At 38.8% G+C, this 17,481-nt stretch overlaps 2 protein-coding genes across 3 annotated transcripts; both read right to left on the minus strand.

Moving 5' to 3' along the window:
* Positions 1-234: 234 nt before the first annotated feature.
* On the minus strand, positions 235-7,010 carry LOC131302707 (protein DJ-1 homolog D-like). Of its 2 annotated transcripts, XM_058329491.1 has the most exons (5): positions 6,898-7,010; positions 6,675-6,791; positions 3,312-3,752; positions 1,776-2,138; positions 235-627 (listed from the first exon to the last, which is right to left on the minus strand). In XM_058329491.1, exons 1-5 carry the CDS (start codon positions 6,961-6,963, stop codon positions 439-441), a joined length of 1,176 nt encoding a protein of 391 aa, XP_058185474.1. In that variant the 5' UTR covers positions 6,964-7,010; the 3' UTR covers positions 235-438. The 2 variants fall into 2 exon arrangements, with proteins under 2 accessions (XP_058185474.1, XP_058185475.1); XM_058329492.1 differs by lacking the exons at positions 6,675-6,791; positions 6,898-7,010 and adding an exon at positions 3,868-4,361.
* A 1,856-nt stretch (positions 7,011-8,866) lies between these two features.
* Positions 8,867-15,742, minus strand: LOC131302709 (protein DJ-1 homolog D-like). Its single transcript, XM_058329494.1, has 5 exons — positions 15,577-15,742; positions 15,337-15,453; positions 12,092-12,532; positions 10,588-10,950; positions 8,867-9,458 (listed from the first exon to the last, which is right to left on the minus strand). Exons 1-5 carry the CDS (start codon positions 15,640-15,642, stop codon positions 9,270-9,272), a joined length of 1,176 nt encoding a protein of 391 aa, XP_058185477.1. The 5' UTR covers positions 15,643-15,742; the 3' UTR covers positions 8,867-9,269.
* Between the last annotated feature and the right edge of the window lie 1,739 nt (positions 15,743-17,481).

Raw genomic sequence — 17,481 nt, forward strand, 5'->3', positions numbered from 1 at the left:
AGAGTACAACCGGTTTAAACAGATGAATTGAGAAAACACAACAAAAACCACCATGCATGAAACCAGACACCGATAAGGTGGTACATAATACGATAGCACCATGCACTGGATCGCATGGGATGCCATAGCCATAGATTTCCCTTACAAAAAGCCTCTTTGGATGGTGAGAAATGGTACGAAAGGACGAGATTGAGCTCTCTCACCTAATCTCACTATTTTTTGGGGGGTGAGAAATGATGGGAAACAAAATGAACCTCGTATATGTGAACTATTTCTCAACTCTTTTATTCATCCAAACAAGTCTCATTTCTGTTTTCTCCTCACCAAACCCATCGCATCCTATAGGCTAGTAGGTTCACTCACAGAAAGCCACATAAACATGTCTTCCTTCTCTGTTCAGCAGATACATCCTAGCGGGAACTAAAACAGCATGAACAACTAGAACGATACCCAGACACCAAGCAACGACATCAGCTGAGAAATGAACTGAGGGTGACCTGGCCAAGCTGCTCCGGTCACCAGATTCCCATCAGTAAAACAGCGGTCTATAGGATCAGGTTCTAACCACTTTGCCCCAGATAAGACTACCTGGAGTTTAACAGCCGGGTATGCAGTACATTTCCTACCCTGCAGCGAAATTCATCACTCAGTCAGAACATTAGATTGATAAAGCAACAAAATATGAATGATCAAATAAGAGGTCTTAGCTCATGCTACATACAACACATGTAGATTACAAAACATGAATAACATTAGACTCATAATGCAACAAGAGGTTAGGGAACGATGGTATATCTTACAATTTCACTGATGCAAGTTTTAGGAGGAAAAAAACAGATGCTGATAGTATAGTCTGGACTAAAAATCGGTCTCGTATATGTTGCTAGTGATAGCGATGGAATGATATCAGGATTAAAAGCTCAAATGGCCAGTTTGCCATACCTGAGATCTAGGTGGCAATAGATGAAAATTTACCAGAAATAGGATACATAGATGTACAAGTACAACCTAGTTTGTTGTTTGATGGGATAAGATATTGTGCTGGAAGCTTTTTAGCCGGTGTTGCTTTAGTGTCAAGGTTGGTAGACTGAGTTTTAATTTTAATTACTGAACCTTTGGCGCCCGTGGATGACATTATATGTATTTGTTGAAATTTTGTGAGCATAGTTGGTGATATGTGCGGATATTGCATAATAGCAAGGCTGAAAACACAATGGCGAGTTTGTCTTCTGAGATTATGTGGCAATAGGGCAAATGCTTATATATATAACTAGTGTTGTGTTGTTTGATTAGCAAAGACATTGCACTCGAATGTAAACAGTGCTGCTTTAGGATATGGTTATGATGTTTTGCATCGGAACTTCTGAATTTCTGTTAGCCTTGTGGTCGCTGTGATGGCTTCACTTTTGTGTCATCTTCCTCTGTGTTTGTGAGGCCATGGTTTTCTTCTCAAGAATTATAGTCCACATAAATCAACACCTACACACAAGGCCAAGTACTGGCTAAAGTTTTAACAAATATCAATGCAACTACATGTAAGTTCCACATGAGACTACCCTTATAAAAAGTACAGGGATACGAGCACAGCAATTTCATTAAAAAATATATCACTAAAGAAGTCAGAAATCAGTTTACTGAACCGGTAAGCGAAGCTGCGGACATGTATTTACTTAGGAAGATAATTAACTGTCAATGTGAATTCTTTTGGAGAAAAGGATGCACCAACAAAGTACAGAACAGAAGTTCAATGTATAGCAGGGAAGGTGACAATCTACCTTGAGAACACCAGCAGCAGCCAAAATCTGTTGTCCATGGCAGATTGATGCCACTGGCTTTTCAGCCTCCATGAATTCTTTTACCAATTTAATAACTGATCCATCCAGTGCAAGATATTCAGGAGCCCGGCCTCCAGGGATCACAAGAGCATCATAGCTAGAAGCATCTATACCTTCGAAATTAGCCGTTAGAGTGAAATCATGGCCCGGCTTTTCAGTGTAAGTTTGGTCACCTTCAAAATCATGGACTGCCGTTGGGCATTTATCACCCGCTGCCTTCTTGGGGCAAACAGCATCAACGCAGCATCCAAGAGCTTGAAGAGACTGGAAAGGAACCATTACCTCATAGTCTTCCATGTAATCCTGCACAAGCAGAAATGAGGCAACAAGTCTTCATAACATTGCATAAAATTGCAAACCAGTGTTATCACACATATGAGTTCAGTAAGTTCCAAAAGTTCTCATCACAAAGTAGTTTGTACACAAGAACTTTTTTGTTTAAAAACTCCGTAGTCCTTATGTAGTTTATTCAAGATTTTCCAGACATATGTTGACTACAAGACCATACCCATAGTGTCAAAGACTGCATTGAAAATTCCCAAAGCAAACACGGATCAAAAAAAAAAAAATCCCAAAGCAAACAAATTGAAGTACTTCATTCCAAATAAGATCACGGAATAGCACTTGCATGCATTAGAGAAAATAAGACATTCCTTTGCCGCACTCTTGGTCAATTGAATGGCAATGCTTGCTCTGCCATCGATTGTCCAACTTTCATTACAAAATGTAAGGAACAACAAAGCTAGCAGTTTATGCAAAGACAGGAATCACTAAATTTTAGAACTCAACGGGTCAACATTTGTCTTGGAAACAAAAATACAAAATCTGTTGTTACATCTGCAAGATTCTTTCATGATATATTTGACTTTTTCAGCATGTGATTTTTTTTTATTGCAATTACACTGCACTAAATTGAAACTTCTAAATCTAAGAAATATGGTGAAGCATAAATTTCAGGACCTCGCTTTTGGGTCCAAGCAAAATATGCGCATCCATTCAAGTAAAGAGGACATATTAGAACATAAGTTGGCATTATCTGATGGGAATATTCCTTTTGAAGAAATTTATTGACGCCAATGAGCATCCAAAAGAATACTTGTAAATTGATAGAAAGTCGAAGCATTATATAAGAAAATGAGAGCATTCAAGAGTTAAAGGCGTATGGAGACACATTCTACACAGGAAAAGTTAGGCAAATAAATAGTTAAGGGGTATCAGATATGTGGTTTCGCATAAAGGTGTGAAAGAGAACCCATTTTGGCTTCATGTTCTATTGCTCTAGTTCCACGTCCACTTGCCAATCTAGCAATTGTCTAGGATTCAGAGTCCATATGAGGTACACATGCTGGAGTCACGAAAACAGAGATCAAAATGGAAAAAATGTAGAAAAGGACCACTCAAATACAAGTCTGTTTGAACTCGCAATACAAGGCTGTCCTTTTCTGCTTGAACTTAACCAAGAGGAACATAACTTACCCCACAGAGAAATAGAATCCGTTTCTCAGAACCTTTTATGGTGCCTCCGAGTGCCTTTACAAAAAGTTGGATGAATTTGGGGTGACTTTCATATGTAACAGCAGTTATGATATTCTCATGAACAGCGCATGCCGACATTGTGTCCGGTTCCACCCAATGAGCACCTGCATCAACGAGTACAGGTTTCACTGCAGGATAAGATGTGCACTTCCGACCTTTAAGACACCCTGCACCTGCCAGTATCATTTGTCCATAACAAAGGGAGGCAATTGGTTTTCCAGAGTTGGAAAATTTCTTCACCAAGTCTATAACAGAATCATTAAGTGACAGATATTCCGGAGACCGTCCGCCTGGAATTACCAACCCGTCATATTTGCTCACCTCAATATCTTCAAATGTTGCATTTAGAGTGAAGTTATGACCCCTCGACTCAGAATAGGTCTGTATCCCATAAAAATGTTGAAGTGTGATTAGGAATAGACGAGAAGAGGCAATGAAAGCAGTTCTTTAGAGTATTAGACCAACAAAAAGTACTACCCAATTTCAATTCACTTACTTGCAATGCTGAAGTAGTAAAGTAGAGCACAGATAGCCCATCTGTTTTTACACAGCAAATGCCCCTTTGTGGCAAAGTTCCACAGGGCACATGAGTAATGCCACCAAATAAACGCACTAGGTATATGTCCATGATAAAAAGTTGGATATTCCAGATCTCTAAGGAGTAATGCAGACTTCAGTAACTTTCTTTCCGAGGATGTGAAACCTAACCCATACCCACTGACAACAGCAACCAGAACGAAAAACAAACATGGCTCTTAGCATGAAGATGGGTGACACATTATGCTAGTGCTTTTAGACCATCCTCGCTTGAGGTTAAATCACTACAAAGTGGTGGAAATATGTCCTAATACTGCTTCTTTGAATGCAGCAATGAAAGGGAGCAAGTATAACCTTTCACAACAAATGCAGTAAAATATGGAATCTTGCATATGAAGGAGAATAACTGAATAAAGTTATTGGATACCTTCGAAAAAGATTAAGTACTGAACCTCCAATTTGAGGAAAAAGAGTTTCTATACAAGTTGACATTCAAACCTAATACACTTGACCTTTTAGTTTTACTTATTAGCTCCTGCATCCTGTCCAAGTCATATTCCAATTTCGATCCTCAATATCATTTTGCCCTTAGTTTACAACAATCTCCAAAGCCAACCAGGTTATCATAGACCTTCAACAAAAATTGTATTCCGTATGAGTTTTATGACCCCCAAAAAATTTTAAACGGGGATCAAAATCTGCAGGATAACATGTTCCAACCTAATCACTTGAACGGCCCTCATTGATCCCTTAATGGCCAGCAGCCCAGCATAACATGGCAATAACGGATATAAGGAATGCTAAAACATACAGCTCAAAACCAACTGACTACAGTGTAAAGGTGATAATCAATATACGGGACAAGCTTCTTCACTGCAACGAGGGGACAGACTTGTTAAAAGAAAAACTAGTGGGCAGTGGCGGAACCAAGATTTTGTCCTAGGGTGCCCAAATTTTTTTGTTTAAGCATGAGGGATGTCATATAAGACTATACTTTCATAGGGAAGTATAAACTTACAGTTTCTCTTCAAAAATTGCACGGCAATTTATTTAATACATAAATAACGACGCAATTGTGTTTAATACATGTAGCTCAACATTTTTTATAAGTTTTTCAAGAAAATTTTCTTTTCAATACAGAAAACTAATGAGTTCATTGGGTCAAGACCAAAAAAGATTGAAGTGGATCATAAATACTACAAATTGTATCTTTGTATTAAGTTAATTTTCATCCTTAAAGAGATATGGGTGCCGGTGCAATACAAATTTGCTATTTGGCCATGTATATGAAGCATATTTATGGGTGTTAATAGCCAGTCAGGGCCGAACCGGAACATACCTTGGGCCCAATGATCGGGGAGCCCAAAGCACAGAGTGTTTGGGCCGGACAAGTCACTTTTGAATTGACACGCTGGTATGGGCGTGTGGCCTGATGTGTGCGAGCCTAAGCCCGTGGGATTACGGAAGTTAGACCTTTGGGCCGGACTGTGTCGAAGGAGATCTAACCTAGACAAAGACAGGAAGGATCCGCGTGAATGCCGGGAGAAGCAGCTCGGTCACGTGGAAGGGACTGTGTCCACGTGGCACTCGATTCGTCATGCATGACATCAATCTTAAAGGTGGTTCGGGGGTGACTTCACAAGGCATATGCCTAGCACATGATTACTTGGAGCCGGAGCTAGTCTCACTATATAAAGTCCAAGACTAAATCCTAGAAAGGTACGCCATTACCATTCACCAAAGAGCTCTGTTCTTTCCTTCTCTTGAGTGGGGACTGCATCAGAGTGCCTTCTGGCTTTGTATGGCCGGCTAGACACTAACTAGTAGTTGATCTTGCAGGTTAGGTAGGTCTCAAGAAGGAAGGTCCAGATCTGATCAGATCCACGCTAGAGGTCCAAGAGAAGAACCAGATCGCTTCCCATACACCTCACACGTCAAGAGGGTGCACTTGTGGCACAACACAAATTAGTGCACTAATAGCACAAACAAGCAGAGAATCAATCAAGAGAGTTCTGCCCAAAAGACTAAAAACTGATCTCGAATAGCTTGTTAAATCATCCAACTCAAAATCATTTTGGAGGTAATAGTTAATAAATGCAGGACAAGCTCCAACTGAAAAAAATGTGAAAATTTCAAACACGTGATTGTGACCCCCAGAAACACTTCTAAACGGGGATCCAACTTTGAGGGATACTCTTAATAATATGTTTCAATTCCATTGGCCCTCGCTGAATCACCAAATTGCCAGTTTGCCACCATACAAACGATGACAAATCACTATATTCAAAATTGCCAAAGATAATTTTGAGAAGTACAATAAATTGAGTACGAGTAAGTTGAGCTTTGGCGACTACTCACTATTCAATCACGAATTATAGGTATTACATACAAGGGCGAACACAAGGGGTCCCGGGGCCCTTGCACAACTCCAAATACTATAGTAGTTTGGAAAAATGGATCGGCCCCTGCAAATCTCTTGAGGAAAAAAAAAAAAGGTCATAAAGTTCCTATATATATGTGTGTGAAAAGCCCCCCTAAAGTTTCAAGTTAGAAACCATTTTTTGGACGCACGTACAATATTTAACGGGAGTTATATGAATAAACACAATTTCGTCTCCTCATAACTAACTAGTAGCAATATATACTGTAGATTATATTTTATTTTGTTACTCATGTAGAAATACAAGTGATTCGTGCGTGCACATGTTGAGTGCAAATCATGCCTCCGCCACTGATTACACACACAGAGTATAAGTAAACACAAACCTGATGACCACGAAAATCATGAATAGCGGTTCGACAGACGTCCCCGGCTTTCTTTCCGGGGCAAACTGCGTCGATTGACACTCCGTATGCTTGCAATGCTTGAAACGGAACCATCGCCTATAAAAATTCCATAACAATCAAAGACACGAACAAGCACGAGCACAGAATCCATATAGATACAACATACAATACGTGTAGAGAGAGAGAGACATCGAGAGAACACCTCGAAGTCTTCCATGTAGTCGCCGCACAGCATCAGTACGTTTCTCTGAGCTTCTGTATTCGCCATTGTAGAGAGAGAGAGAGAGAACGGGTGTGGAGGAGTTTTTTGAGCAAGTGATCTATATTATTTAGAAAATTATTTTAATATTTACGGTGTACATCGAAAAAAGTTAGAAAATTGAATTAAATATTTACACATATTTAATTGAGTTGATTTTTTACGGAATCTTTTGAAAAAATATTTTAAAATTTATCAACTTATTCACTACCTGAAACACTTAATAACTTCTTAACCACAAATAAAAATCTACTTTACAAATTTTTTACTATCGAAAACACCCCTAAATCCACAATGAATTTATTAGTCCGAGCACATTTGTAATGCTCAGCTTCAATCCGTAGCGTATTTTTGTCCCAAAAAATCAATTGGACAAATGAATATAATCATATGCTTATTACTATTCAACCACTGGTCCACCATTATTCTCTGCTATAATATTTGAAGCTTTTTAAATTTTTAATGCGTTGTATAATTGGTGGATGATCTGGCAATGGTGATTTAGGTGAGAAATCAACCACTACTCAATTTCAAGTGCCCTTTTAGTTTGGCATAATAAGTTAAATGACTTCTTTTTTTTTTCTTTATTCAATTTTTTTTTTTTGCACATGTTAGTTTTTCGTCAATTTTTTTGAGAATTATTGCTTCGTTATGGTGGGAGAAATTTAAAAAGTAAAAAATAACGTTCAAAATTTAATTTTTTTTAAATAAAGACAAAAAAAATGACCGGGAAGGGCTTCATCCGATCAATTTTTTATTGAATAGTTCAATAAAAACTAATCGGATGAAATCCTTTCCAGTCATTTTTTCTACTGATTTCTCATGGGTATCATTAAAATCACATTCTGAACACATTGAACGACTTAGATCATCGAAATTCGATCAGAAAAGGAGAGGTGCGAACCGATCCGAATTTTGTTCAAGTTAAGGCATCCAGATTTTGCTTCATTCTGCACCTCCTCTTTTCCGATCGAATTTCAATAATTAGAGCCGCTCAATGTATTAGAATGTGATTTTAAGGGTACATTCGAGAAATCAAGAAAAAAAAGAAGACCGGAAAGCGCTTGATTTGAGTAATTTTTTATTAAATAGTTCAATAAAAAATTGTTCGAATGAAGCCCTTTCCGGTTATTTTTTTTGCTGATTTCTCATGGGTACCCTTAAAATCACATTTTGAACACATTGAACGGCTCGGATCATTGAAATTCGATCGGGAAAAGTGGAGGTGCTGACTGATTTGGATTTTGTTCAAGTCAGAACGTTCGAATTTTGCTTCGGTCCGCACATCCCCTTTCTCGATCGAATTTCAATGATCCGAGCTGTTCAATGTGTTCAGAACGTGATTTTAAAAATACTCGCGAGAAATCAGCAAAAAAAAAGACTGGAAAGGACTGCATCTGAACAATTTTTTATTGAACTATTTAATAAAAAGTTGCTCAAATCAAGCAGTTTCCAATCCCTTTTTTTCTGATTTCTCAAGGATATACCCTTATAATCACGTTCTAAACACATTGAGCGACTCGAATCATCGAAATTTGATCGGGACACTATTTAACGGAACCTTTAACGAAATCCGTTAATCATTTGGATGGAAGGGGTCATTTTGACTAACGGAAGATAACGTTGGGAGTAAAATTGATTTTTTTAAAAGTTTGGAAGTCTAATTGAAATTTAGAGTAAAAGTTGGGGAGTATTTTGAATTTTTCCCTTCTGTTAAGGATGGATTGAGAAGCGAGTGTTTGTAGAGCATGCACACTGACCTTTTACGTTAGCAGAGACATCAAATGCTCCATAAAGTGTGGTGTCCCAAGTAGAGTCAATCATACTGACGAAGTAACCAAAAATTCGAAACAGAAGGAGAGTACAACCGGTTTAAACAGATGAATTGAGAAAACAAAACAAAAAACCATCATGCATGAAACCAGACACCGATAAGGTAGTACATAATATGAAAGCACGATGCACTACAACACATGTAATGCCATAGGTTTCTCTTACAAAAACCTCTTTTGGATGGTGAGAAATGGTAGAAAGGACGAGATTAAGGTCTCTCACCTAATTAATCTCACTGTTTTTTGGGAGGGTGAGAAATGATGAGAAACAAAGTGAAGCTCGTATATATGTACCATTTCTCACCACTTTTTATTCATTTGACATTCAAAAAAAAAAAACAAGTCACATTTCTGTTTTCTCCTCGCCAAACCCCTCCCGTCCTATGGGCTAGTAGGTTTACTCACAGAAAGCCACATAAACGTGTCTTCCCTTTCTGTTCAGCAGATACATACTAGCGGGAACCAAAACAGCATGATGAACTACTAGAACGATACCCGGATACCAAGCAACGACATCAGCTGAGAAATGAACTGAGGGTGACCTGGCCAAGCTGCTCCGGTCACTAGATTCCCATCAGTAAAACAACGGTCTATAGGATCAGGTTCTAACCAATTTGCCCCAGATAAGACTACCTGGAGCTTAACAGCCGGGTATGCAGTGCATTTCCTACCCTGCAACGAAATTCAACAATCAGTCAGAAAATTAGATTAAATGACGTAACAAAATATGAAAGATCAAATATGAGCTCTTAGCTCATGCTACATACAACACATGTAAATTACAAAACATGAACACCATTAGACTCGTACTGCAACAAGACTTTAGGGAACGATGGTATACCATTTACAATTTCACTGATGCTAGTTTTAGGAGGAAAAAAACGGATGCCGATCGTAGAGTATGGACTAAAACTCTGTCTCGTATATGTTACTTGAAAGGGATAGAGTCACCATTGAGCTTGAGAAGAAAACCATGGCCTCACCAACACAGGAAGATAACACAAAAGTGATGCCGTCACAGTGACAACAAGGCAAACAGAACACAACACTGTTCACATTCGAGTGCAATGTCTTGCAGATCAAACAACACAACAAATTTGGTTGTATATTTAAGCATTTTCTCCTATTGCCGCATAATCTCTAAGAAGGCAAACTGGCCATTGTGTTTTTAGCCTCGCTATTATGCAATATCCGCACATATCACCAACTATGCTCGCAAAAATTCGATCAATACGTATCCAGTCATCCACAGGCTCCAAAGGTTCAGTAGTTAAAACTCAGTCTACCAACCTTGACACTAAAGCAACACTGGCTAACAAACTTTCAGTTCAATATTTTGGCCCACCAAACAACAAACTAGGTTGTACTTGTACATTTATTCATTGTACTTAAGTAGATTTTCATATATTGCCACGCTGATCTCAAGTATGGCAAACTGGCCATTTGAGCTTTTAATCCTGATATTATTCCATCGCCATCACTAGAATGTGCAAGAATTTTAGTCCACGCAAATCAACAACCTAACTCAAGGCCAATTACTGGCTAAAGTTCTAACAACTCTTAAAGCAACTACATTTTAGTTTCACATGAGACTACCCTTATAAAAGTATATATGCATACGAGCACAGCAATTTCATGGAAATATAAATCACTAAAGAAGTCAGGAATCAGTTTACTGAACCAGTAAGCGAAGCTGCGAACATGTATTTACTTCAATGGGAAGTCTTCTGAAGCAAAAGGATGCACCAACAAAGTATATAAGACAGCAATTCAATGTATAGCAGGAAAGGTGACAATCTACCTTGAGAACACCAGCAGCAGCCAAAATCTGTTGTCCATGGCAGATTGATGCCACTGGCTTTTCAGCCTCCATGAATTCTTTTACCAATTTAATAACTGACCCATCCAGTGCAAGATATTCAGGAGCCCGGCCTCCAGGGATCACAAGAGCATCATAGCTAGAAGCATCTATACCTTCGAAATTAGCTGTTAGCGTGAAATCATGGCCTGGTTTTTCAGTGTAAGTTTGGTCACCTTCAAAATCATGGACTGCCGTCACGCATTTATCACCCGCTGCCTTATTGGGGCAAACAGCATCAACATGGCATCCAAGAGCTTGAAGAGACTGGAAAGGAACCATTACCTCATAATCTTCCATGTAATCCTGCAAAGAAGAATGAGGTGACAAGTCTTCATAACATTTTGTAAAACTGCAAACCAGTGTTATCACAATAATGAGTTCAATAAGTTCGAAAGTTCACATCACGAAGTAGTTTGTACACCAGAACTTTCTTGTTAAAAAAACTCCATGTGTTCTTTATTCTAGATTTTCAAGACATACGTTCACTCCAAGACCATACCCATAGTGTCCAAGACCATGCCCATAGAGACTACATTGTAAATTCCAAAGCAAACAGATTGAAGTACTTCATCCCGAATAATATCATGACACTCGCATGCATTAGAGAAAATAAGACCTTCCTTTGCAGCACTCTTGATCAACTGAATTACAATGCTTGCTCTGTCATCGCTTGTTGAACTTAAATTACAAAATGTAAGCAACAAGTAACAACATAGTTAGCAGTTTATGCCAAGAAAGGAATCACTAATTTTAGAACTCAAACAGGACAACATTTGTCTTGGAAACAAGAATAAAAAAATCTGTTGATAGATTAGCTAGAATTTTTAACGATTTATTTGAATTTTTCAGCAGGTGATCTCTTTTATTGCAATTACAGTATAGCAAATTGAAACTTCTAAATCTAAGAAACATGGTAAAGCATACAGTTCAGGACCTTATCCATTGAAGTATTTAGGACATATTAGAATATAAGTTGGCATTATCCAATGGGAATACTCCCTTCGAAGAAATTTACTGATGCCAATGAACATCCAAAAGAATACTCATAAATTGATAGAATAAAGGAAGCATTATATACGAAAATAAGAACATTCAAGAGTTAAAGGCGAAGGGAGACCCATTCTACGCAGGAAAAGTTAGGTAAATAAACAGTTACAAGATACATGCATACTTTAAGGGGTATCAGATATGTGGTTCTGCATAAAGGTCTTGGTGAGAGAGAACCCTTTTTAGCTATGTGTTTTATTGCTCTAGTTCTACCTGCCAGCATTGCAATTGTCTACGACTCAGAGTCCATATGAGGTACACATGAAGGTGTCACGAAAACAGATATCAAAATGGAATAAATATAGGAAAAGACCTCGATCGTATGAAAGTCCTTTTTAACTCACAATACACGGCTGCCCTTTTCTGCTTGAACTTAACTAAGAGGAATATAACTTACCCCACAGAGAAACAGAATCCGTTTCTCAGAACCTTTTATGGTGCCTCCGAGTGCCTTTACAAAAAGCCGGATGAATTCGGGATGACTTCCATATGTAACCCCAGTTATGATATTCTCATGAACAACACATGCCGACATGGTGTCTGGTTCCACCCAATGAGCACCTGCAGCAACAAGTACAGGTTTCACAGCAGGATATGCTGTGCACTTCCGACCTTTAACAGACCCTGCACCTGCCAAAATCAGTTGCCCATGGCAAATGGAGGCAATTGGTTTTCCAGAGTCCGAAAATTTCTTCACCAACTCTATAACAGCATCATCAACTGAGAGATATTCTGGAGCCCGTCCGCCTGGAATTACCAACCCGTCATATTTGCTCACTTCAATATCTTCAAATGTTGCATTTAGAGTGAAGTTATGACCCCTCGACTCAGAATAGGTCTGTATCCCATAAAAATGTCGAAGTATGATTAGGAATAGACAAGAGGAGGCAATGGCCAATGGAAGCAATTATTTAGGGTGTTAGACCAAGAAAAAGTACTACCAAATTCCAATTCACTTACTTGCAATACTGAAGTAGTAAAGAAAAGGATATGAGTTTTTCAACGCCCCTTTGTGGCAAAATTCCACAGGGCACATGAGCAATGTCACCAAATAAACCCACTAGGTATATATGTCCATGATAAAAACTTGGATATTCCAGATTTATAAGGAGTAATGCAGACTTCAGTAACTTTCTTTCCGAGTTGGAATGGATGAGAAACCTAATCCTTACCTAGTGATAACAGCAACCAGAAAGGAAAACAAACATAGCTGTAGCATGAAGATGTGTGACACATTATGCTAGTGCATTTACACCATCTTTGCTTGAAGTTAAGTCACTAAAGAGTGGTGGAAATATGTCCTGGTACTGCTTCCTTGAATGCAGAATGATTCACAGCAAGTAAAAACCTTCCACAACAAATGCAGTAAGAATATTAAATCTCGCATATGAAGGAGAATAGCTGAATAATATTATTGGATGACTTTGACAAAGATCAGTAACTGAACCTCCTATTTGAGGAAAAATAGTTTCTATAACCAAACCGAGCCTTATGTCCCAATCACTTGGGGTCGGCTACATGAATCATTTTCCTCCATTGAGCTCTGTCAATGGCCACTTGTTCACACAAACCCATTATACTCACATCTTTGCACACAACAGCATCTAATTTCAATTTAGGTCTACCCCTCCCCATAGCATTGCTACCCAAAGCTATCCTATCTGCTCTCTTAACTACAGCATCTCATGGTCTACAGTATACAAGTCAAAATTTCAAACCTTACACACTTGAACTTTTGCTTACTGCATCGTGTCCGTGACCCATAAATGCCGCATTGATTGATCACGCATTCAAAAGTCTTAGGTGAACAGTCTCTAAGAAAAGAGAAATTCCAGTCGAAGTCATATTGCAATTTTGATCCTAAATATTCTTTACAAGTCAATTTTACTAAGCCGTGTTTGCACTTAGTTTAGAACAATCTCAGAGGTCAACCAGGTTATCATAGACATTCAATGAAAATTCTATTCCGCATGAGTTTTACAACCCAAAACATTTTTAAATGGGGATTAGAATCTGAGGGATGATCTAACTAACGTGTTCCAACCGAATGATTTCAACATCCCTTAATGGCCAGCATCAATATGGCGATAACAGATGTAAGGAATGCTAAAACTAAAACATACAACTCAAAACCAACTGACTACAGTGCGGAGGTGGAAAGTGGAAACCGACATACGGGACAAGCTTCTACATCCCAATGAATGGACAGACCACTTAGGCTCATATACCACTAGTTTGGATGCGAAAATGTAACAATATATGGACAGTAGTTTTGGATGTGAAGAATTAAACTCTCTCAACTTGCAGTGGGCCGAATCGGAGCATGCATTGGGCCCAATGATCAGGCAGCCCAAAGCACAGAGTGATTGAGCCGGACATGTCACATTTGAGCTGACACATTGGTATGGGCGTGTGCCTAATGCTTGTGAGCCCGAGGGATTGCGGGAGCTAGGCCTTTGGCCTGATTGGGTCAAAGGAGGTCCGACATGGATAAAGACAGACGGATCCCCGTGTTGGGCAGAGTGGCTCAGTCACGTGGAGGGGAGTCCGTCCATGTGGCACTCGATGCGTCATGCATGACATCAATCTTAAAGGCGGTTGAGGCATGATGTCACAAGGCAGCCTAAGTCTGGCCTCACTATTTGAAGCATAGGACAAAATCCTAGAAAGGGTACGCCATTACTGTTCACCAAAGATTTCTGTACTTTTCTTCTCTTGAGTTGAGACTGACTAAGGCATTCTGAGCATACGGCCGGCTAGGCACTAAATGGCGGTTGATCTTGCAGGCTAGGTAGGTCTCAAGAAAGAAGGTCCATATCATATCAAATCTGTACTGGAGGTCCAAGAGTAGAACCAGATCACCCCCCACACACCTCGCACGTTAAGAGTGCGCTTACAGCACAAACGAATGGAGAATCAACCAAGAGAGTTCTTCCCAAAAGACTCTAAGAGCTTATCTCGAATAGCTTGTTCATCCAACTCAAAATCATTTTGGAGGTAATAACTAAAAAAGTGACAAGCTCCAACTGAAAAAAAATTTGTGCAAATATCAAACACACAACCGTAGATACATTTCTAAACGGGGATCCAACTTTGAGGGATACTCTTAATAACATGTTTCAATTTCATTGGCCCTTGCTGAATCACCTAATTGCTAGTTTGCTACCATAAAAACAGGGATAAATAGGGGTGATAAAACGAGCCAAACGAGTCGAGCAGTTACATGTTCAAGCTTGGTTTGAACACTTAATGAGCTTAAAACAAGTTCAAGCTTCGCTTGTTTATAAGACGAGCTGATTTCGAACGAGCTTCAATCGAGCCGAACACGAGTTGCTTGAATTTTGTATACACCATAAGCCAAACGAGCTGACCAGTAGCTTGTTCAAGCTTGGTTTTGAAGCTCGTTAGAGCTTCTAGAAAATGTTTGAATTTGGTAACAAACCGGTAATGAACAAGGTCTTAACGAGCGAACAAGAGCCCGAACTCGAAGTAGCTTGATTCGTTTACCAGCCGATAAATCCCTATATTCAAAATCGCGAAAGATAATCCTGACAAGTCTAAGCTTTGGCGATTACAAACACTATTGACTATTCGAGTACAGATCATAGTTTTATTCTATACACAGAATGAGTAAACACAAACCTGATGACCACGAAAATCATGAATAGCGGTTCGACAGACGTCACCGGCTTTCTTTCCGGGGCAAACTGCGTCGACTGACACTCCGTATGCTTGCAATGCTTGAAACGGAACCATCGCCTATAAAAATTCCATAACAATCAAACACAAACACTATCATAGAAATTATAATTCATATATGTTCAACGTATACGTGGAGAGAGAGAGAGAGAGAGAGAGAGAGAGAGAGGGAGAGAACACCACCTCGTAATCTTCCATGTAGTCGCCGCACAGCATCAGGACGGATCTCTGAGCTTCTGTGTTCGCCATTCGAGCGCGCGCGCGAGAGAGAGAGAGAGAGAGAGAGAGAGACGAGGGAGGGGGGGAACTGACTGTGTGGAGGAGTTTTTTGAGCAAGTGATTAGAACTTGTACAGGACTACTCTATAATTCGGACACAATATATTGTGGGGATCACATATTGCGGGGATTGTGATCGCAGTTTTTTTTTTTTTTTTTACTACTAAACTCACGTGTCAGAGCACCTTACGATCATCTCGATTAATCTTGCATATCAATTTCACTACTTAATTACGAGAGTCCCAATTAAAGCTAGAAGCTCTACATGGACCGGTTTCAGAGAAATTAATCGCTCAAGTGAGTGTTCCAATTAAACTTCTCACCGCCTCAAAAGAAATCACATGTGAGAGCTTTCGAACCTAAGAATTTAAAACGGAGCAAATTTCTAAGTCTCGAGCCTTTCGGAATAATTTTTTTTTAATTAACTAGCCTGGATTTCGGCTGAAATTACGTTGAGATGGGGCTTAGAGATCGGTGCCGTGTCGTCCATTTCGGTTTGCTTTCAGTCTTTTTTGCTGAGATGGGAGTTTTTAACGACGAGACAAAATACTGTCAACGACTTAAAACAAAACTCGCCGATGGATGGAAAAAGATTCTAGCAAATTCTACTCAGGTATAGGCTGATGAGTCACATACGTGCGTGCATGTGCGCGCGCAAGCAGGAGCGGGATCTTTATCGTGAAAGCGTCTTCGAATACCATCTCAAACAATTAAAATTTGCAAGAGCGGGAGGGCATGTATTTTGAAAGATTTATATGACTAGACATGATACAACAATTCCATTTTCTTTTCTAGTGACAACTTTATTTCGGACTAAAAAAAATTTTATTTCGGAAAAACTATTTATATTTTCTACTCCGTACCAGACATAGACGGAGATATATACATATTGGATGCAAATAGAGTTATATTGTATGAACGTTATATTCACTTACATCGAAGGATTCCATGCACGTTAATTTGCATCCTTCGATTAATTCCGTAGCATTTTTTTATTATCTCTTCTACCTTGTCCCAACAAACAAAATATCTCGGGTTGACCATTAAAAATGGACAGAAAATAATAATGCCAAAACTGTTTTTGTTGGTGCCAAAATTCCAGTGCATAAAAGTCTTGTACATTGCAAATGGTACAAGACTTTTATGCACTGAAATTTTGGCACCAACAAAAACCGGTTTTGTCATTATCATTTCCCAAAAAAAATTGTGAGAGTTTTTCTTTTCTTTTGAACAACATGATCTTATTAATTTTAAATAGCAGATGAGATAGTTCAGATCATATTGTCAGCATTTTGTGGGACAACCAGAATATAATCATATGCTTATTAGTACTATTCAACGTTTTCCATTATTGATTTCTATAATATTTTAAGGTTTTTAGTATTTGATTATTGCATTGTATATAGTTAGTGGATGCATTGTCTGTCACGTTGCCTATATAAAATTAAAGAGTGATTATACATATATAGTTGGAGATGTACTGAGAAAGAGAAAAATTCAAAGTAAAAAAAAAACACTAAACAAAAATCTAATTGGTCCGGTAGATCTATTTTGTTCTTGATAGTTCCTCTTCCATCTCCACATATTTGTGTCTAGCATAACAGAAAATGGAAAACCAAAAAAGAGATTTTACCAAGGGTGGCCAAACTAATAGTGGGTTCGACCGTAGTCCAGGTCAACTTTGAAAAAAGCAAAAAAATTTACACGTAAAATTTAGTCCAAATAATTTTAGCCTTGACTCATTTCACCCACCAACTTATTTTAACACAAGGAGGATTACATTCCGCCCTTGAATTTTACAAACTTCTAC

Source organism: Rhododendron vialii, chromosome 10a, assembly GCF_030253575.1.
Source record: "Rhododendron vialii isolate Sample 1 chromosome 10a, ASM3025357v1".
Classification (NCBI taxonomy): domain Eukaryota; kingdom Viridiplantae; phylum Streptophyta; class Magnoliopsida; order Ericales; family Ericaceae; genus Rhododendron; species Rhododendron vialii.

Coding starts and splice junctions, on each gene's coding strand:
- LOC131302707 (XM_058329491.1), bottom strand. CDS start 6,963: ATGGCGAATACAGAAGCTCAGAGAAACGTACTGATGCTGTGCGGCGAC. Junction 3,753..6,674: donor ATGATTTTCGTGGTCATCAG/GTTTGTGTTTAC, acceptor TATGGGATACAG/ACCTATTCTGAGTCGAGGGG. Junction 628..1,775: donor CTGCTGCTGGTGTTCTCAAG/GTAGATTGTCAC, acceptor ATTTCGCTGCAG/GGTAGGAAATGTACTGCATA.
- LOC131302709 (XM_058329494.1), bottom strand. CDS start 15,642: ATGGCGAACACAGAAGCTCAGAGATCCGTCCTGATGCTGTGCGGCGAC. Junction 12,533..15,336: donor ATGATTTTCGTGGTCATCAG/GTTTGTGTTTAC, acceptor TATGGGATACAG/ACCTATTCTGAGTCGAGGGG. Junction 9,459..10,587: donor CTGCTGCTGGTGTTCTCAAG/GTAGATTGTCAC, acceptor ATTTCGTTGCAG/GGTAGGAAATGCACTGCATA.